The sequence below is a fragment of the Sceloporus undulatus genome, chromosome 4 (assembly GCF_019175285.1).
Source record: "Sceloporus undulatus isolate JIND9_A2432 ecotype Alabama chromosome 4, SceUnd_v1.1, whole genome shotgun sequence".
In the NCBI taxonomy this organism is placed as follows: domain Eukaryota; kingdom Metazoa; phylum Chordata; class Lepidosauria; order Squamata; family Phrynosomatidae; genus Sceloporus; species Sceloporus undulatus.
This window is the reverse complement of record NC_056525.1, coordinates 69,575,311-69,597,591: the sequence shown is the minus strand read 5'-3', so window position 1 is coordinate 69,597,591 and position 22,281 is coordinate 69,575,311. Positions and strand designations below refer to the sequence as shown.

General features: G+C 43.6%; 1 protein-coding gene across 2 annotated transcripts in view; it reads right to left on the bottom strand.

Moving 5' to 3' along the window:
- The window catches only part of ATXN7L2 (ataxin 7 like 2), a 33,324-nt gene extending 11,402 nt beyond the window's left edge, over nucleotides 1-21,922 (bottom strand). The window contains exons 1-9 of one of the 2 annotated variants that reach the window (XM_042462757.1): nucleotides 21,554-21,921; nucleotides 15,870-15,938; nucleotides 12,408-12,512; nucleotides 8,368-8,572; nucleotides 7,845-8,143; nucleotides 6,281-6,363; nucleotides 2,970-3,214; nucleotides 2,217-2,409; nucleotides 1,428-1,549 (exon numbers count right to left, since the gene is read on the bottom strand). In XM_042462757.1, the coding sequence (XP_042318691.1) occupies nucleotides 1,428-1,549; nucleotides 2,217-2,409; nucleotides 2,970-3,214; nucleotides 6,281-6,363; nucleotides 7,845-8,143; nucleotides 8,368-8,572; nucleotides 12,408-12,512; nucleotides 15,870-15,938; nucleotides 21,554-21,704 (1,472 nt within the window). In that variant the 5' untranslated portion in view covers nucleotides 21,705-21,921. Of the gene's footprint in view, nucleotides 1-1,427; nucleotides 1,550-2,216; nucleotides 2,410-2,969; nucleotides 3,215-6,280; nucleotides 6,364-7,844; nucleotides 8,144-8,367; nucleotides 8,573-12,407; nucleotides 12,513-15,869; nucleotides 15,939-21,553 lie in introns of both variants that reach the window. The other variant, XM_042462759.1, reaches the window with a different exon arrangement.
- Between the last annotated feature and the right edge of the window lie 359 nt (nucleotides 21,923-22,281).

Here is a 22,281-nt window from a genome sequence, read left to right as displayed (position 1 = left end):
TTACTCTTCCAACAGGCCTACCATGATGGAAACAACCAAATAAAGCAAAAACAGATAAATTATCTTGGATGCCAGGGATGTCTTTGTAGCACAGGGATGAGCAAGGTACAGCCCTAGACAGTTTTGTGGTCTTCAGGCTCAACGTGGTATTTTTTGCCTCAAAATGCTCTCTACGGGGCATGGGGGTATATATATTTTTTGCCATGTTTTGGGTTTCTCTGAGCCATTTTAAGCCCAGAAAAGGACTTTTATTAAAATCAGAAGTAAACTGGAAGTGATTTCCAGTCACCTCTGGTTTTGAAAAAGAGTGTCTTCTAGGCCTAAAGTGGCCCTGGGGCTACAAACATGGCCAAAAATGCCTCCATAGCACCTAAAGGGCATTGAGGGATGTTTTGGGAGGATTTTTTAAAAATGGTGGGGGGTATGACTATTCTCTGGATTGTGTATGATGCAGCCTCTACAGTTGTTCATCCCTGTAACAGCATTTCCCCCCAGGATGGTTAGTGACTTTTTTCCAAGTAAAACTACTAGTTGTGCCCTTTCCCATTCCTCTGCAATTACTTAAAAATGTTCTTACATCCTCCTGAAAAGAAAGCTTACATATGAATCAAATGCGAATTTTCACCTATTACAAAGTGTCCCACTCTCAGATTTAGGGAGTAGGGACTACAAACAAGGGAGAAAGCATTTGGAACATGGCAGCTGCTTTCTCTGCATTCATTGCCTTTGGATGTTGTAATTATCAGTGTGGTACAGGGGTGTAGCTACAGAAGGGTTAAAATGAAAACAAGAATACCATCCAATGTAATGTTCCTTCAGTTCCCAAATTTCTAGCACTGCAGAGTGAGCCTGAAAAAACACCAACAACTCTTGTATTTGTAGTGTTTGCATTCCCTTAGGATCTCTGCCTGCACCTTTTCTTTGGATGCCTAAACTGTAAATGCTAGTTAAAGTTCTAAGTTACTACAGTGCTAGAAATGTGGAAACTGAGGGAAAAATTCCATTGGGGGAACAAAATTCTAATTGGACTGGCAGCAAGAAGGAATTTGCATTGAAGCAACTGAAAGGGGCAGTGGGCACGCACAAAAGGATAGCTGTTTGCTTTCAGGGTACATTTGCAAACAAAAAACCTTCCCTTTCAAGCCGAAATTACTGCTTTGCAAACTTTCAGTGCACTCCTGCTAGAATGAAGCAGTTACTTCTTGCGCCAGAAACAAAGGGAAAGTAGAATGTATGCACTACTGCTGGAGGTTTCTGGAGTTCTTTTCCTCTTCTCTAGACAAGCATGAGACACAGCACACAGCAAGAGCAATAAAATCGCTACTTATTTCAGCGTGCATGTAGGACCACACCATTTAGTGATCCAAGAATGACTTCTACCAATACAAGAAGAAACTCCAGCCATCTTCCAGTACATATTCACTTACTTCCACATGTGTGAGCTCAGATGTCTCTCCAGCATAGAACTGAGTGCAGAGCAGAATCGATCCAGCCGTCGACTGAACACGTAACACCCTGGGCTCACCAACCTGCTTCCAAAAGTGCAGAACTGTTTGGTGGGGGTAAGGTGGTAGGCAGGCCGGTTGGGAATAAAAACAAGGATGAAAAGTGTTAGGAATATAACACCTTGCAAAAAACAAAAATGATATCGGCAGTCTTACATGGCTGGGAATGGCATGCTGCTAATTCTAAGAAAAGTACAAAACAAATTCCATCCACCCCCAGTTACTAAGTGTAAAAACATCATAGCACTCACAAACTTGGCTCAGACAAAGTTGTTTCCACTTATTTTATCGATCTCAACAACTAAGGGTAACTAAAGTAGTTTGGATGTTTCAGCAGTACAGCAAACACTTTGCCTACTTAAGGCCCTGGGCACAATCCCACTTACAGGGATCAGAAAGCTAGAAAAAACCCAGCTCTTTCTTATAGAACTGCTATTAAACATAGAGCTTGAAGATGTTCTTTTTTGGACAACCACTCTCAGTATCCCCCAGCTAGTGGCAATGCTAGAGATTTGGGGACTGAACAAAAATTTCATGCAGGAGGAAGAATTAGGAAAGAGGGCAATATACAGGGCAGCTTCATAGGCATATGAATACAACACTTCCTTTCATTCCCAGCAAAGCAACCCCTCTGCAACATTTGATGAAATTCTTTCTCCAAGGATCCATGAAGGGCCCCAGTATCTAGAGCAGCATGAGTCCTCTGCTTACCGCCTGGGGTCGTGGTGACTGTGTTGCATAATGACAATCCAGTTTACGGGAATCCTCCACTGTATCATCTTCACTCTCTTCACTTGAAGCCCGGCCAGTACTCTTGGGCACTGGGAAAGGATAGAGTCGGTGGTCGACTTCACCAGAAGTGTTAGGCAGATCATCAGGGTCACTCTCTGAGGAAACCCTAGACCTAAAAATCAACAGATGAAGATAAGGAGCTTAAGTTTTCCAGTGGCAGAATGTCCTGAATCTGTGGTAGACATCTGTCTACTAAGACCAATATTTACACACTCTTTCTGCCAGAAATGGGGAATTCTTTCAGCCCACAGGTAAAAATAAATTCTAGAGATGTTCTTGGCAGCCATATTCTAGTGATCGTTGATGCCAAAGGCAAAAGGATGGAATCCATAATATCAGTGTAATTTCAGCTTAAAGCTCTTACTGCCAGTAGCTAAGCCTCAAGAATGGCATTTCAGCCTGCTAGAATGGGTTGATGAGGTCCATACAAAAGCTGAAAAAACACCAAGTAATAGCACCATGGGGAACAGGCCACGGGACCCTGAGGTACCCTAGACTTGCCCTTGGGGTCTCAGTCCACACAACAACTGTATTGAAAATTTGCAGACAGAACCCAGTCCTGGAAAGTCACGACTCTCTTTTGAGGTACTATTTGCTTTGATAACTTAACAAGGAATCTCTCGTGTAGTTGTACATTGAAAACTGTATGGGCACACTGTCAACATGCTTTACCTGGAAAGTGCACAGTGGGAATATGGTTGCTTCATACGGCAGGGTGAAGCACTGGCCAGCGCCACCGAAGCCTGTGGTAGTGAAGTGGAGTCCTGCAAGAGTCGTTCAGATGCCGACTCCTTCCTCACTGGGCTCTTCTCCTTGGGCGGCTCCCCTTTCTTGGCACTGGCCTTCAATTCAGCCACCAAGACATCAAAGTCCTTGGCACGGCCTTGCACCTCACGACGCTGATGTACAGAATGGATCTGGGTCACAGGCAAAAGATAAAAGGCATCAGCTTATGAGCCCATTCACCACTGCACTATGCAGGATCTCACACAGACGCTCATGGATATGTGGCAGAAATGTGGCAGTATGTACCCTTTACAAAAAAAATAAGTTCTTTGCCAAGCCTCTCTTTATGAAAAAGCAAGCTCACATAAGGGGTTTGATTTTCACATGCAGGTGGCATTCAGATAAAGAATTCTTCATATGAAAACTAGTGTGGTAGACCCTCTATGAAAATATTGTGACACTTTGCATGAATTTTCAGGTGGTTGACTCTCAAGTGCCGGATAGACAATCAGGCAGAAAATAACTACTTACAAAAAATAACTACTTACAAGCACAGGTGGGCAACATCTGGCCCTCCAGATGGTGTTGGACAGTAACTCTCATCATCCCTTATATTGGCTAGATGAGCTGGAGCTGATGAAAGCAACATCTAACAACATCTGGATGATCACAAGTTACTTGTCCTTGGCTTATAACAAAATGAAAAGCATATTAAAACAGGTTTGGCTGCAATAAAACCTATGTTAAAAGACAGAGCAAAGCTGGTTAAAATTGTTTTATTTGAAGCGTCTGCAGCCAAAGCAGGGGTCACCTTGCTAATAGCACTTTTAGCAAAATTCTACTGGATTTCCATTTTGACAGTTACTGTTTGCCTTTGACTATTGGGTTAACAACTAAGTTTGAAGGCCAGAATATCATTTGGCTAATGAAATTGTTGTCTGGCAAATGGATTGGCTGTTGAAATCTCAAATTCTTTGAACCTCCAGGTTTTGGGTTACAACTCCCACACTCCCATACCATCAGCCATGTTGACTGGGGCTGCTGGGCACTGAAGTCTAAAACATTATTGGCCCAGGTCACAGTTTAAGCCACCTTAACATTAACAAACCATCATTGCGCAATACAAGGTGTTGGTTATCACCTATAAAGCCCTAAATGGCTTGGGCCCAGGATACCTCGAGGACCGCCTCTCCCCATACAATCTGCCCCGCACTCTCAGAACATCTGGGCAGCACCTTTTGAGGGTCCCAGGAGCCAGACTAGCCTCCACATCTAGGAGGACTTTCACCATCACGGCCCCAACCCTCTGGAATTCTATGCCCATTGAGCTCCGCTCGGCCACCTCCCTAGCCCAATTTAAAAAGGGGCTGAAGACCTTCTTGTTTAAATCAGCATTCCCTGATACAGGCCCCAATTAGCTCTCCCCCCCCCCATGTCAGCAGTGGCAAGCTGGCTAGAATGTTTTAATGTATTTGTTTTTAATGCATTGTTATGTATGTATTTTATAATGTTGTACACCGCCCTGGTTATTTAGAAGGGTGGATATAAATAAAATTTTTATTTATTATTATTATTATTATTATTATTATTATTATTATTATTATTATTATTATTATTGCAAAGCAAATCAGAAGATGGCAGTTAGAAGAAATCCAATATCTTTAATCCAATTAAGTTTTTGGGATTTTATACTACCCTTTGGATATACCAAGAAAGAAAATGCAGTTATTTTCACATTTCTTGAACCTCTCTCTGCCTGTGCCAGATGTTGGAAGTGTCTTGCACACCACAGGCCCAAGAGGGAGCAGGAGCCACACTCTTATGGGTGCAATTTAACACCAGCCCTATTCATTGTGGGCTGGCAGCACATGAGAACATAATAGCAACGCAGATCCTGGATGAGAACAAACACTCATTAAGTCCAGTATTCTGTTTCCTACAAGGCCCAACTTGATGCCTTCAGGACACCCAAGAGCAGAGCCCGAAGCAAAATCCTTCTTCCACTGTTGCCCCTTGGCAAATGTTATTCAACAGCACTTTGCCTCTGAGTACAGACATTCTGCAGGATTCTAAGCCCTAGTGCTCTCTGGATGTGTTGGACAAATCAATGATTGGAGATAAAAGGCTGCTGAAGCATATGAATTGCCATACACAACAGAGAAAAGACCTGTCCTCTGCTGCCCCAGAGTGCAATATTATGTCTAAATGGCTACAGGAAGGTAGATTTTCATTGAACATGAGGGGAAACTTAACAGTAGTGAGGGCAGTTTGACAATGGGACCAATTATCATGGCAGCAGGAGGGATTTTCCTCTGCTCCAAGTATTTAGGCAGAGAGTAGACAACCATCTCTTGCTCTGATTTTCCTGCATATAGGTGGCCTACAAGCAGATGTTGCTGGCTCCATGTCAGAAGGACAGCAAATCCACTCTGGCTTTTAGTCTCAACATCAATTGACTATCCAAGGTATTGAATTGTTTTATAGATAGGGTTCAGCACTTGGGATAAATAATTTAAAGTTGGATTAAAACCCAGAATAATGTAACTGCCCTACTAATTTCAAATCATTGCCTATGAGACCTCTTCTTGTCTATAATTCCATAGCACAGGAACACTAGTCTGGTTCCAAATGCAGGAACTTCCCAATAATACCAAGAGCCTTCTTAAGGAGAAGCTAGCCAGCCAACTGAACTCAGGTGCCCAGATGATGCTTGTAGATCAACTTCACCATCCAGTACAGTGGTTAAGTCCACAAAAGGGAACCAGTTATGCAGAAAGTTCTGCCACACACAGCAAAACTATGGGTGCTCCAGGAAAATGTGTTCAAAAGGAAGCAAGGCAATACAAGGTATGTACACAGTAGCTGGGAGAGCTCCCTCTGCTTTTGAGTGGATGTAACATTTCCTGACATGGAGAAAGTAATGAAGCAGATCTTGTGTGCTTAAGTGCTTGGTCATAACAAAATGAGCAGGGCCAGATGATGAAAAATGGGAACTATACCACTTGACCTCTGTAAGCAGAACGGGATAAATACTTCTCTCCATAGCTTGGGAAAGTCACTTTTTAAGACTATAGCTCCCAGATTGCCCCAGCCAGCATAGCCACTGACATGCTGGTTGTGGTATTCTGCTTTTTAAAATCCAAAAAGTGGCTTTCTGAAGCTGCATTCTTTTTCATATTGTAATGTTTTCTCTGCCCATGCCTGCTCCCGCCTTCCTCAATTTCTTCAGACAGCAGGCTCACCATACTGAATCATACCTTGCAGGTCAGTAACCGAGTGCAAACCTTCTTGGTTTCAGGGTTCACCACCCCACACTGCCTGTTTAAGTCACATTCTTTCCCTGTGGGGACAAACATAGAACTAAGTACAAAAGGGAAAACAGCAATTGACCTTCACACAGTCTCCTCTTGTAGCCTGGTGGCAGATTACATGACTACCCTCCCTGTTCTTCAGCTTCACTTTTGTTCTTTTAGGCAGCCCTGCCTCAAAAATTCCATTCAGATCTGATGTTCCAGTTTAGCTATGTAACTCACTGGGTGATGTTGAGCCACTTTCTTTCTTCATAAATTACTTCACATGGCTGTTATGTGGATGATGTGAGGAAAAGGAAGACAACTATATCTGCTACCTTGATGTCAAAGAAGGAAAAGTGGGATACAAATGTAACTAATAAATAAATACTGTGCTGAGAAGACAGTGGGTTGGGGGTTGAAATAGAGAAGAATGAAGAGAGACTAACCCAAATCCAGCTTAAGCAAGCTTCAAGATTCAGATAGTACTTCTGAACCCAATGTCTCATGTGACCAAGCTTTCTTATTACCAAGAATAAACTCTCATGATTTCTAGGAGCATTAAAGAAAAAAGATCCCTGAAAGTTAGTATACATCATATTCCCCTCCATCCACCCAGTGCTCAAGCCTTAGGAATACCCAACTATATGGGCCAGGAAAGGGACTGGTCACATCGATCATCCTTGGTTCCTAACTAACTGAGACAAAAGGCCTCTTCTCATGTACAAGCAGTATATATGAGAATAAGTAGAACAAGCAATAAATACAGTGGTACCCCGGGTTACGAAATTAATTCGTTCCGCGGCGCCCTTCGTAACCCGAAATCTTTCGCAACCCGAAAAAGCCATAGGCGCTAGCGCTGGAAGCCGCGATTTCGGCGAAAAAGCGCCGAAAGCACCAAAAAAACATTTTTTTCGTAAGCCGAAAAAAAAACGTAACACCGGAACAGTTTTTTCCTATGGAATTTTTTCGTATCCCGGAAATTTCGTAACGCGGTGCTTTCGTATCCCGGGGTACCACTGTATTGACAAGTGAGGCTACAAAATTGGCAATTTAGTTCTCTGTTTAATCAACCAAGAAAGTATAGAATAGCACAGAGTTTTTGCCCAATTTTGTCTTAACCCACACAGGAGGTCACCCCCACCCACTCACCCCCACCCATTTTCCCATGGAACAAAGTCAAGGGACACTGAGTTTTCCTGTGATTTAAAATCTGCTTGGAAAAGTCCCAGAATTCCACAGCAAGCAAGGCCATGAAGAATTCTGGGTGCTGTCATCCAAACACACACACACACACCACTATACTGAATTTCAGCAAACATTTTGCTCTGGTCTCTCAGATAGCTAACTGGGCAGAAATCCCATGCTCTCCTTGTTGAGACTTGACAGAACTCATAATCTGAAGAAGTATGTGTGGGCAGTACTACCTTAGAGACCCATTTTTCCAGAATCTGGGAAATGTCAAATGTGCACAAAAATGCTACATGTTCAGGCCAAATAAGGGTCATTTAGTAACCAAAATAGGACTCACGTGGCATCTTCTTCAGAGGTTTCACAGTGCCAGGCTCCTTCTCCCCCAAGCTGGGAGCATTCTCCAGTTTTCTACTTAAGCCTTCAGCAGGTATAACTGAGCTGCCACCTGCTTTGGCTGATGTTAGGGTTTCCTTTGGTGAGGCTACTAAGGAGGGCTTGACTGGGATCTCTTTTGAGCTGGCAGAAGACTGTCTGGGGATAGTGGAGTCAGAAGACTTTGCAGTAGCCCTGACTCCAACCCCATCTGACTTTGGAAGGCTGGAGATCTTCTCTAAGTTCACAACTGGCACAAACAAGCTGGGTGGGAGAAGGAGGAGAGAAAAGAAACATAAGTCAGAAGCACTGCAAGAATTCATGATGTCCTGCTTCAGTTGACTATGGTTAATTCACCTTTCCATTGTATTGGGTTTGTTTTCATACAAGTTCCTAGGGAAAGACATTTATAAAAAGCAATAGTGCAGTGTGGGATTCTGACCCAAGCATATCCCAGGCACTTTTCCATGAAGAGCTGCTCTGCTTACCAAAGGTTATCTTTTGGCATCTTGTCTGTTCTCTCTGGCATATGCTGAGCTTGACTGAAGGAGCTCTGAGATTTCTCCTGCCAGGTCTTGGTGGATCTGTGACTTCCACTTGTAAGGGACCGCCCATTGATCGCATGGCACTTCTGTAAATTTGAAGATGTCTGTGCCCGGCCATAGAGTTTGTTGAGAGGTCCATGTCGTCTCTCTAAATGGGAATAAAGGCACAGTTAACCAAATGGAGTTCAACCAGCTAGCCAACATAGGTACATTAAGGCAGCTGTTGTGCTGAAATGGTTGGAAATGGCTTTATGGACAGAACTGGGGAGTTTCAACAGCAACCCACTAATCAGGGGATGGTGTTCCTTCTTCTTTAAAAATATTTTGTGTTCCATTGCCAGCCTTTGACATTCTGCATCTGTACACCTGCTGCCTGCAAATATTTAACAAAATCCAATCCTCCTTCATCAGTCATGGGCAAAATATTGAAAGGCAAAAAAAATACACAAGGACAAAAATACTGCAAGCAACTTTAACATGCTGTCTGATTTGGCCTACCCAACTCCAGCTCCACCCCCAACCCCAATCTAATTTATACTTCTAAGTAACAGCAAGTCAAGTCAGAACAGTTTATGCCTTTTATTCTAATCACAGATCTGGGATCTCTTTAAATCTTTTTACAGCCATTTTAGATCTTTTAAAATGCCATTTCTTGGACTCTGTTGTCTATTGCTTCCATCTAACTCCAACAATTAGACCTCTTGTGTAATAAAGCTCTAGAAATCCTGTCTTTGTATTAGGGTCTATGTAAACCCCATGCCCCCTTTTCACTGGGACCTGCTTAATTTAGTGGGAGCATCCAGCACAGAATGTAGTGGCCCCTAATTCTTCAGGAACTCTCCTAAGCTCCCCAGTTTACCAACCCACACAACATTTTGACGAAACCTTTCAAGGGTACAGCCCAGCACTGTATCAGGCAGCATTCAAATAGCACTTTTCAAGGCCTTTGCCAGATCCAGGAGCCACTCTCATATTTATTTCCCACCTAGAGAGCCCATAGCCTATTCAAAGCCAACCACCAAGGGTGCAGGTGTTGGACCCACTGGGACAGTCAGCACCCACTGAAACAGGATTGCCTTCAGATGCCACCAGCAGCAGCTGATGTGTGCTGCTATTCTATTCCTCAGGGCATGACTCACAGATCCCAGAAGAAACTTTGCAGATATATAAGGTAAAATCGAATGTGGTTATATCCCAACTTTCTCCTGGAAGATGGTGGACACAGGATTCCCACACAGACATTGATCAGAGCCTGCAGCAAGGCTGCCTTCAGACCATACCCAACTATGCTAGCCTGTCCCTTTACTTGCAACTCTTGGCCAAAAGGCCAAACTGCAACTTGCACAATAGCTCTGATTCTATCCTGTCTATTCCTCCTGCATCTGTTCAGTGACCCCTTTTAATGGCAGCAGACAGATGGACTCTGATAATCCCAGAGAAATGTTGACTTCCCCCAAGGGCAACAGCCCATAGGAAAAAGTATGGATGCAGACAAATTATTCACAGAAGGTCGCTAACAGAGATTTCCTACATTAGATTTCTCTAGCTGCAGTTTTGAAAACACATAAGGAAAAGCAGCTAGAAAGCAGCCCAACACAGTTGGTCATCAATGAAAGGTCTGAACAATGAGGTGTGTGTGTTGGACAAAAAGGAGAACCATTCAGAACAGGCAAACTGTCCATCCACACCAGCAGCCACTTCCAGTGGCAATGGCTCTTAAGTAGAGGTATTTGCCAACTAACTGAATGGGCATCCTTTAAAAAAACCACATGAGGAAACCATAGATGTATCTCCAGATGCTCAAAAGATTATTGTTTTATTAGTGAAAAAGCCTGATGCGTTTTGGCCTGTACACTAATCCCTCCACATTTGCAGCTTTGACTTTTGCAGCTTTGATTACAGTATTCACAGATTTTATTAATATGTTCCATCTATGAATATCTAGAGCCCCCAGTGCAACTCTATGGTCAACTTTAACCAAAAGTCACACTGAAGGACCTAGACATTGCTAGAGAGAACACTCCACTAGGCATTTGTAGCTCCTCCAGTACAATTCTATGGTGAATGTCAGGCAAATGTTGACCACAGAGTTGCAGGGGGGACCTAGAGATTCTTAGAGTGGTGTTGTCCCATGTAAAAACATAGGCCTGTTACAGACAGTCAAAATAAAACTGCTTCGAGTCACAGTGGAGGTATGGTGTTTCAATGATGCATGCATCCTAAGAGTCCAGAAGTTGCACCAAAGCCACGCTCCAGCCCTAAGGACTGGAGTGTGGCTTTGGTGTGGCTTCTGGACTCTTAGGACGTATGCATCATTGAAACACCATACCTCCACTGTGACTCGAAGCAGCTGTATTTTGGCTGTCTGTAACAGGCCATAGTGTTTTTGTTATTTGTGGTTTTTCCACAATCATGGGGGTCCTCTCCCATGGGTGTACTCTCAAAGCTGTATTCAGAGTCTATATAAAATTATAAATGGACAACACATAAATACACTATATTGCATTACATAAAATTATAATTATACTGGTAATTGCTTGTACATACCTATTTAGAATTAAAGCCCATAGCTTTCTGGATGTTCTCTTGTAAAATCCTTCACAATTTTCTGACAGTGCCTTTCTCTTTAGACCAATACAGTACATCTATGTGTCTTTGGGCCCGTACAGACAGGCCAAAATAAATCTGCTTCGGGTCACTTTGGAGGTATGCTGTTTAAATGATGTTCATAAGACGCCAGAAGACATGCCAAAGCCACGCTCTAGTCCAAAGGACCGGACCACAGTGTTGGCACAGCTTCTGGCCTCTTAGGATGCATGCATCATTTAAACAGCATACCTCCAATGTGACCTGAAGCAGATTTATTTTGGCTTCTCTGTACGGCCCTATGAATCCTTTTCTTTCCCTACTATCCTCTCACTCTCTCTCTCTAAGTCAGCCTTTGATGCATGTGTTTTCACACCAGTAAATGCTTTCAGAGTTTCTGAACTCTGAAATATATTAGTCTTTTTACTAATAAAATTACCATATTTTGAGCATTTTGAGATGTGCTCCAGTTTCTTTGTGGATTTTATTGGATGCTCCCCAATTTCTGCTTCTTTTAAACAGAACTAGATATTCTTTAGTGCAAACTTCCCCCAATAAGTCACACTACTAATTCCACCAGCTTGAATCAGCAGGATCAACATGCCCACTGGGGATCTTGGGAGTCTGCAGTTCAGCTTGAGGACATGAGGTTGGAGAAGGCTGTACAAGAGCAAAGGAGGGGAACTGTTTTCATCCCAAGGGTCAAATTCAACTTCAGGAATATTTTTAGGGAGAGTGCACTGCAGTATTAAGTAAAGCCAAAGACAAAAGGTTGGGAGCAAAATTACTAGTATAGTTTGGCTTAAAGTTCATCCTCCTAGTAGTCAGGAAGGACATTTCAATCTTTTTAAATGGTGGAAAAAGTATACAGTGCAGGGAAATCCCCAGATTATGGCACTTTATGAAACAGGACATGGTGCTCTGGGAAAGCCAATAAGCCAAATTAGGACCCTAGGATGATCAGATTTAGCCCAGGTCCCAAATTTCACAATCAAAGTTCAGTTTGGAAGCTTTTAAATGCAAACAAAGCATGTACCTTACCATTGATGTACAGCCCTTCTCCTTTTGAAATGCACATTGCCTCAGTTCATACGTATCACCATCCAGGTGTGGATGACCTGGACCATTTTCTAGCTGCTATCATATTGGTGTTCCCAAAACGCCAGTAGAAAGATACAGATATGGGAAGTAGTGCTTACATGACTCCAATGTGCCTTTTAGGTTGCTGGCTTCCCATAAGTTTCCTCACTTACTGACCTTCTTCTGATTTTTCAGAAGAACAACAGAAAAAGGGCCTTTCACACAGGCGCTGCCTGAGGCAGCAACAAGCAACCCTACCCACAGCTCTCAGTGAGAGGCCACAGACATTCATCCGGCATGTTAGCTGCCTAGCTTACCGCAGTGCTTCTGAAAGGCTTGAGGTTTGACCACTTGGCCACAATGGTTACACACCACCAGGTAGAACTCATCATGAGCTGGGCAGTGACCAAAGATAGACATGTCTGAAAGGACAAGAGATGCGAGTGATGAGAGTGTGCCCGGGAAGGAGCCCCATGGAACCCTGTCAATTCTTCAGGCTAAGAAACACTTCAATTAAACCTTTTTATTCTGACAAAGATGAAACAAAAAGTACAGCCTCTGCTGGCAGCAGGCATGTAAAAGGGACATGGAGCTGAGAAGCACAAGTTGTATTTGCACCATAACTAATGGAGTGGCACAACGCATGCATAACACAGCATTCTAGATCTAAACTAGAAATATTTCCAGAGACTCAAAAACAAGGAAATGATGCTTACAAACTATGTTGTTCATTAATAAAAATACAAGGAGTCATCCATACCAAATCATGCCCGATGATCCATTTAGACAAATGACCTGCATTTCAGCTGGCCATCCAAGATCCTGCAATAAGAGATACTCAGAGCTTTTAAAGTACTTTTTGGACTATAACCTCCAGAATCTCCCAGCCAGCATGGCCAGATATCATGTTGGAGTTGTAGTCCAAAAAATAACTTCCCTGAGTTCTCAAAATCTAGGAATCAAATCTGGTTCTCTATTGTTGAGTCAAGGTGAGTACATAGGTCTTAACTGGGAGAATCATTTGATTGGCAACCCAATGTTCTGCCATTGAGCTTGTACACAAAAATGTGCACATTTATTGAACACATTACTAGCATCAAGGCTTACCTTCCCAATGGCCACATAGAACAGCCACCAAGTAATGCAGCCTCTCAAAGTGAGACCACTGGGTCAGAGATAGTCAATTCCTGCCAAGTCCAAGACTGGGTTTCCATTTTAATCACCAAAAGGTACCTAAACAACTGGGTGGGGGTGGCAGTGGTGGAGACCATCCAATGCTGCCCTCAGCTCAGTAACTTTGGCAGCAGGTAATCCCAATTCCCAGCACAGCTGGGGGGGGGGGAGAGAAAACAAACAAAGAGACACAGACAAGTTTGAAAACAATGAAAAGAGCAAGGGCAGGGAAGGAAGTGGAGCTGCCAAAATGAAGGGAGGAACAAGGCTCAACTAACTACAGTCTGTTGGAGGGCTAGACTGGCTAGGAGTTGAGTGCAAAAGCACAGCACAAGCTCATTTGAAAACTCTCTGGCTTGGGAATTCTGCAAGACGGGCAGGTGGTATCTCACATTTCCAAAGGTCCTGCTAGAAAGAGAGAATCAGAAGAGAGCCATGGGAACAGTTTAGAAAGACTGGTCTGATTTATTAAAAAGAAATGCCACCAAACAGAAAATCACAGGATACTGCTGGTTCTGACATCTTTTCAGGAGTCAAACCATCTTAGCTTCCAGAAGAAGGAGGATTTCCGTCTGAGTTTTCCCTCTCCTCCGAGAATGGAAAGTCCCTTAGGAATCCAAATACACAGCAGAGAGGGACTCTTTGGGTCTCTTGTCTAAATATAATGAAACAGTTACTTTGGGGGTTTCCCTTAATCACTAATACTGAAAAAGACAGGAACAGGCAGACCAAGTACTTCTCCAACCCACTGCTGGCAGGATGTGTTAGATTAGAATATTCATTCGTTCCCAGCCAGTTGGCCATTTCTGGGGCTGATGGGACTTGCAATCAACACATCTGCAAGGCTCCGAGTTTGAGAAGGCTAGAATACAGCCTAACCCCCTTCTAGCATCCTTTCACTTGGGAGTTGCCCAATATAACATTCTCTTGGTTGACCTGTCAGGTGGTCTGGCCATGGCTGACATTGGAGATCAGGAAAGAATTTGCACGAGTCATCTGGATCTGGATCTATTGCTATGTTGGTCTGCTTTCCACAAAATCCACTTCCTTTCTGGAGAGACACCTATGGTCTAGGTCAGTGCTTTTCAGGCTATCTGATGTGCATGGAGAGGCTGCAATATTTTTCATTCTGATGCTAGGGATCAGCACCATAGTTGTGCCAATTCTTTTCCTCCTGGGAACTTGCTGGGGCCTTGCAGTCAAAGGTCTATGGACCAGGAGAGGTCCATGGGACATCACTATAATTAGCATTGGTGTAGATCAGTGACCCCCCCCAAACTGTGCCCTTTAAGAGATTTTGGACTTCAGCTCCCAGAAGCCTCAACCATGTTGGCCAATAGTCTGGGATTCTAGGAGCTGAAGTCCAAAATCCCTTAAAGAACAGAATTTGGGGACACTGGTGTAGATGATCAGCAGAGAAGTTAGGATGCAGACACCTTTAGCCAAGACATGGTAGGAATAGCAGAGGCCTGTTGATCTGGGTCCTCTCAACTTTGGGTGATTAGAAATCATATGATTTGATCAATTATTAATAAAGGGCCCTTTTCCTAACAATTATGAGAATGTTCCCATGACAAAAATGGAAGCATTCCACTTTAATAGCGCCAGGTGCGATCCCACCAGGAGGCTCCTATCGCAGATAGGTGATGCTGGGGCGACAGGAACATAGCAGAACTCAAGATGTGTGATAAACTCCATAGTGAGAAAACCATAACAGGGTCTTTGATGCAAAGTGCACATGCAAACTGTACAGCTTTTGATTATCACAAATCTCTTGTTAAATCACAGCAACAGCATCTGGTTTTGTGGAAGAGCTGCACAATAGTCCATTCACTACTCAAAACAAAGCTCACAAACTCATTCATGTGCCAAGGAAGCCACAATTTATTCAAGCCTAAGCTTGGCAGTGTATAAGCATCCTAATGATGTCTGATTTTATTATATGGCTGTAATTTTATTGTATTATGTGTTCCTTAGTATATTTGCTTTTAATTGCTGATAGGCACTGATTGATGTGAACACACCAAAAAGGCAGGATACACTTTTTTAAAAAAAAAACAGTAAATTTTATGGAAGTCCTCCCCTGTATCTCAAATCATGGGCATGCCCAGGTAAAAAGTTGCTAGGAGCAACTTTAAAAGGGGGTAAAATAGCAAACCTCACTGACATGTGAGAATACAGACAGCTATTACAGTACATAGGTGGTTTCTATCACTGCTACCATCTGCAATGTAGCAGAGCAGAGAATAATAGCAGTATAAAATCACAGAGAATCTGTCCCTGCATTGTACATGTGTCCCTCCTTCCTAACACACCTCACAACCACCAAAACACAGTAAACTGCACTAGGACTGCTGAGACACTATTCTACTGTACAAGCAGGAGAAACAGCTGCCTTCTTAACAGCAGACTTTGGAAGTCTGTACAGTTTCAATCAAGGGTCACTTGCTGTGTGAGAAGCCAGGGATCATCACACCAGACATACACAATAGTCTCAGCCATCTCTGATCCTCCCTTCAATGTGGCATTCACAAATGCAGAGCAATACATTCAAAGCAAAGGTCTCAACATGTCAGGGGAGAGCAGATGGTTCTCTCCATTCTTACCTTCTTTAATGAGGGTCATTGCATCCATCTTCTTGCTCCCATTCCGATTGTTTTCTTCCAAGTCAGACCCTAATAGAAGAGGGGAGAGATCTCATCAACAAGACTTTGCAGAGCCATCGTCCACCAAAACTGATGTGAACACATGACTTCTAGACACATTAAGATGAATCCCTCTTCCCTTACCACAGAGGTAAAAGTCACACAGCCCTCCAAGATGTTACTGGACTACAAGTCCCAGCTAGCCAGCAAAAATGCTGGGAACTGCAATTCAACAACATCTGGAGGACTGCACAACTACCATCACCACATGGTAGGGAGCATGCATTTGTTGTTGTGTACTGTCAAGTGATTTTTGTCTTAAAGCGACCCTAAGGTGACCCTTTCATAGGGTTCTCTTGGCAGAATTTGTTCAGAGGGGGCTTGCCTTTGCCTCTGAGTCTGAGACAGTGTGACTTGCCTATATCCAGCAGGTTTCCATTGCTGAGTGGGGATTTACACCCTGGTCACCCTGTGTGCTAGTCCAACATTCAAATCACTACATCACACTGGCTCGAAATTCACAATGTGTGAATACACCATGACCCAGCAAGGTAGAATCATTTGAGTATTCAGTACTAAGATTCTGAGAGACCAGGATTCAAATTCCCTCCAGTCATGGAAACCCACAGGGGAAACTTGGGCAAGTCACACTCTCTCAGCCTGAGGAAGGCAATGGCACTCCTCCTCTGAACAAATCTTGTAAAGAAAACCCTGCAACAGATTAACCTTAGGGTCCCTGTAAATCAGAAACAACTTGAAAGCACAGAACAACATGCATAATAGGAGTTTCTAGGAAGTATGCATGCTTTGTGTTGCAGCCTATAGTGTCCTTTTGAAGAGCTCAAAAGCAAGAGAGAGGAATGTGTGCTGTCTCTCACCACTAGCCATGTGGGCTAGGACTGGTGGAAACTACAATTCATTAACTGCCATCTGGAGAGACCCACTTTGCCCACTTATTCTATCCCACTTTCCCCACATTTGCCATAGTCTGCTACACCAACTACTATGGTCCAACACTGACTAGACTGTTCTGGAAGCTACAGAAAGGCAAACCAACAAAGAGATTGGTTTTTTTCCACTCTTTGAACTGCTGAAAAAAGGCACACAGCACAAGTGAAATATATTATTCAATGACAAGTATTATTATATTTACATCCCACCCCTCCTCCAGCTGAGCATGGGAGGGGATGGATGTGCCAATTCTCCTAATTTTTATCCTCACAACAATATGATGAAAGGGGTTAGACTGAGTATGTGACTTGCCCAAGGTGACCTAGGAAGCGCTGTAGAAAAGCATGCAAATCACTCCTGCCTTTCCAGGTCACACAATATATGTACCCAACTCTTTTCCAGGCAAGCATTCTCTGAAGATGCCAGCCACAGATGCTGGCAATACGCCAGGAAGAAACTCTTCTAGAACATGGCCACATAGCCCAAAAACCTACAAAAAACTATGGCTGCCAGCCATGAAAGCCTTCGGACTTCACATACAGTAGTGGACTTGCTGAATCTCAGACTCCACTGCCTGCTGCTTCAGCAGAATTGTTCTGCCAATCTGTATCAATCAAGAGGTGTTTGCAAGACAATGACAGGCATACAGCACCATCCATGGACTGCTTTGCAAATTACAGAGATGTGCCCACAGGGTCTCTTTTCCATGCTCCCTCTCTCAGTCTCTCTCTCTCCCTATAGAGAGTGAGCACTTCAAAACACTTATTTTTCATTTCAAAGGGTAACTTTCAAATACCTAGCGTCCAGCAGAATTTCATATGTGCATTTACACATGCAGGAGGGTACACTTGCATGACAATACATCTCTCTCTCTCTCTCTCTGCTCTATGCACCTTTTACACAAGTACCTCTGTTCTGTTAGTTGTGAACACAAAGCTTCAGACAGAGATACCCTGAGATGAGCTTCAAAAGGAAACCCCAAAATTCCTAATTAAACTGTTAAATGCTGGATTAGTGTGAAATCAAACCCTTACAGATGCCAAATTACCAATTATGCCATGATCTGAACCAGCATAGCTTGCCCTAGAAACATGTTAATATTTATAAGCATTTCATTACAATAGAAACCTTTTCTTACTATGCTGTGTATATAAGCCACTGCTAAGAATAATATGGCCTGTAACCTAATCCAAACATATATACAAAAAAATCAAGCATATGGTTTCACAGCTAATCTTTCCTCTAATTCTTCCCACCTGGGCATCTCCTTGCACCACACAGACATTTGTGAAATGCAGGTCAGAAGCTGTAAATGGAGGGAAATAAGGCTCGGGGAACCAATTTGACTCAAAATTATACAGTACAACCAAGTAACAGAGCTAGTTCCCAAAATCTTGACTCCCTTGCTTTAACCCCTGCTTTACTCCTTTTGCATCTAATTGAATTTCACACCACATGGTGCCCTCACAAAGACAGGCTGTACCTGTTACAATGCATCAACTGCTTCAGCATCAAAACACAAGGAATAAATACAAAATAGTTGAGTTTTATTTGAAGTTTTGCATTGATATGAAGGACAGAAATACTGATTTTGCAACAATCTTACAGAATTAAACAGACACACACATACAACAATACCACACTGAACCGTAAGGAGGGGGGCAATAAAAGGCAAAAAGCAAGCAAGGTTTCTCTATCTATGGAACTGCTAAGGATTTCAAAACTATAAGCAACAAATAAATAAAACAACCCATTTAGACTGCAATAAGCAGTTTGCAAAGGAAAATTTACAACCTGCCTCTAAATCCCTGAAAACACCAGAGTCATTATGCAAACTCTGCTGGAGATGGAAGTACTGTAGATCAGGAAACATACGAAGCACTAAACTATATCAAGTGCAATGGGAAGATAATGGAGGGGGAAGGGAGAAACTCAACAATATAAAAAGCATCACCAGGGACAGCTCTATCGAGTCTCACCGCCCCTTCTGGAATCTGCTGTCAGGCTGCACTTGAGAAAGTCAAACATTTAGGGAGGTGCTCCTAAATGATCGCTGGGATTGCAAGAACAATAATTGCAAGGGGCCTATACTGCCAGTCACCCTCTTCATGCATACACACATATACACACCTACTTTGTAAGGGAGGGCAAACAGAGCAAGGGAGTGGGAAAAGCCTGGGGAAGAAGCATGCAGACAATGAATAAGAATGCAAGTAGTTTTGTAGGAGAAAATGGGAAACTCTAGTGGGTGAGAAATTCTATGGGCCAGGTCAGCAGTGCAAAATGAGCTTAGTAGAAAAGATAGGAATGAAGGTGCAAGGAACGCAAAGCAGTTGGATGGGCGGAGACCAGTGGCCTAGGCAAAGATCTGAATAGAAATGGAACAACCTGAAAAGAAGGAAATCCAGATGCACAACACAGCTGGGGAAGCACAGCAAATGCTGAGTGTTGAAAACACTTTAAAGGAATTGGTTGAGTCCAAAGAAAACTGGGTTGGAATTTAAAGATCAAAACCAAGGGGGAAATGGAGGTGCTAAAGGGCAAACATAAGAGTTTGGGAGGTGGCCACAGAAAAAGAAATGTGACCCTTGAGAAGATGATCCAGAATAGCCAAGAATTTCAAGAGAAACCAAGAAATCAGAGGTGGTGAGTAAGGCTTGTGATCTACATGTCTCACAATGGCACCTCAAAATACTGCATGGCTTATTTGAAGAAAACTGGAAAAAACTAAATGCAGGAGAGAGAAACAGGACACTTTGTGAAATGGAAGCAGATGACATGAATTCAAGGATCATACCAGGTCAAGACTCTCAGACGCGAGGGATCCTGGTGAAAACAATAACAGTTATATATATATAAAGCCAGCCACATTTAATACAGACCACTTAAGGCAGGGTTCAAAAGAAGAGATCAGAAACTGGGGCAGGGGGAATCTTGTTGATGTAGCTTAACAAATGATGCTCATGTGATACAGGGTCTAAACAGGGGCAAGAAGCCACATAACCACACAGGAATTGGGAGTACAGGTGGGATCCGCCGAGGGCAAACATGGGCTAAGCATGCTCACAGGGTGCACCCTTTCCAGGATAACCAGAAGTCCTCCTTTCCCAGGACATGTCTGACACTTCATCCTTCTGTCCAGGAGGAATTCCACAACGTCCTCCATACTGAGCATGGTTAAGAAGCATGAATTTATATTTGCAGGAGTGGCTTTTAGCTTTTCTTTAGTCAAGTCCATTTTTCTTGAATATTGTCCATTTTGAGGTGCCTTGCCCTCCTTTGTGGTGACTACATTTGGTCACCCTGACCCTCAGCCTAATCAGGTTGGGAAATGTAGACTCATTTGGGGACTTGGGACAGGGTGACCACATGTCCTAACCACAAAGGAGGACAAAGCAGCATAAAATGTAGGACATTTAAGGAAAATGTCAGATATGACCAAATGAAAAGCTAAAAACGTTGATATAGATATAAATTAATGCTTCTTTGTCATGCTCAGAATGGAGAACAGTTTGGGATTCTTCCTGGACAGAAGGCTGAAATGTAGGACAGGTCCTGGAAAAGGAGGATGTCTGGTCAGCCTGGACCTGGAGCAACAAATGAAGAAGGTCAAGGAGGAAAGCACAAACACACATACATACACACCCCTGCAATCTCCAGGCAGACCCCAACAAAGGCCTGGAGAGGGTGACCAGAGACCCCAAACACAAAGGAGGACAAGGCATCCCAAAATGGAGGACCTTCAAGGAAAATGGAGGACCTGGCCAAATAAGAAGCTTTTTTTTTTTAAACCCACTCCTATCAATATAAATTCATGTTTCTTAGTCCTGCTCAGAATGGAGGATATTTTGGGATTCTTCCTGGACAAAAGTTGATGAAATGTAGGGACATGTCCAGGAAAAGGAGGCCCAAGTCTGGTCACCCTGGACCTGGATTCCAATCTGCCCCCCCCCCCCAAAAGTACTGTATTAAAAACCACTCCTATCAATATAAACCCATGCTTCTTAAGTTCACAATGGAGGATATTTGGGGATTTTTCCTGGACAGAAGGTAATGAAATGTAGGGACAAGTTGTGGAAAAGGAGGCCCAAGTCTGGTCACCCAGGACCTGCATTAAAAAAAAAAGCTTTAAAAACCCTCACTCCTATCAATATAAACCCATGCTTTAGTCCTGCTCATAATGGAGGATATTTAGGGATTCCTCCTGGACAGAAGGTAATGAAATGTAGGGACATGTCCTGGAAAAGGAGGCCCAAGGGTGGTCACCCTGGGTAAAGGTAAAGCTAGTCCTCCTGTCAATATAAATCCATCAATTACTCCTATCAATATAAACCCATGCTTCCTAGTCAGGCTCATAATGGTGGATACGTGGGGCCATTAAATGTAAGGGCAGGCCCTGGCAAAGGAGGGCCAGGGCTGGCCACCCTGGACCTGGGGGATCCTGGGGAACCTGGCTTGGCATTCCAGAAGGAAAGACCAGCAGGCAGGAGGGAACTCGGCGGCACTAGGACCCGGCGCCGCCTTTGTTTCGGGAGGGAGGAGGGAGGGGGAGGAGGAGGAGGAGGGAGGAAGCGCGGCGGCGGCGGCGGCGGCGGCGGCGGCAGAAACGGCGACGGAGCGTCCCCCGCTTCCCCCTCCGCCGCGGCCGCCTCTTCCTCCCCCGCGGGGCTCCCTGGCTGGGCAGGCGGGCTCACCTGTCTCGGTGGCGGCGGCGGGCGGCCCGGCTCTCTCCACCCAGGCGCTCCAGCTCTGCCCCGCGAAGTCATCGAGACTCGGCAGCCGCCGCTCCACAGCAGCCATTGCTGCTGCTACTGCCGCCGCCGCCGCGCGTCCACGCACCGCCATCACCGCACGGGGACGCGCAGCCCGAGGCGCCGCTCTGCGCAGGCGCCGCGCCCTCGGTGCACCACGGGAAGTGTAGTTCGGAGGCACTGTGGCCGAGGCGCCGCTCTGCGCATGCTCTGGGGAAAAAAGGGCAGGAGAGCGGGGATCGTGGTGGCGGAGGATTTTTTCCAGACTCTTTTCAACCCCCCTCCCTCTCAGCGTGTCCGGACGTCCTCTTTTCCCGGACGCCGTCCTACATTTTCAGCCTTAAATTAAATTTAAAAATACTTTAATACATAAATAATGAATAATAAATAGTAAAGTAATTAAAAACAAATTAATTTATAAATAAAAGAAAAACATACAAAGATTTAATATATAAATAATGAATAATAAATACTGTAGTAAATTAATTAAAAAACATACAAAGATTTGATTTATAGATAAATATACAAATATTTAATTAATAAATAATAAATTAATTTATAAATAAAAACACACAAAGATTTATTTTATAAATAATGGATAATAAATAGTAAACTAATTTATAAATAAAAGGGAAAATACCATACAAAGATACATATATGCATGACTATGG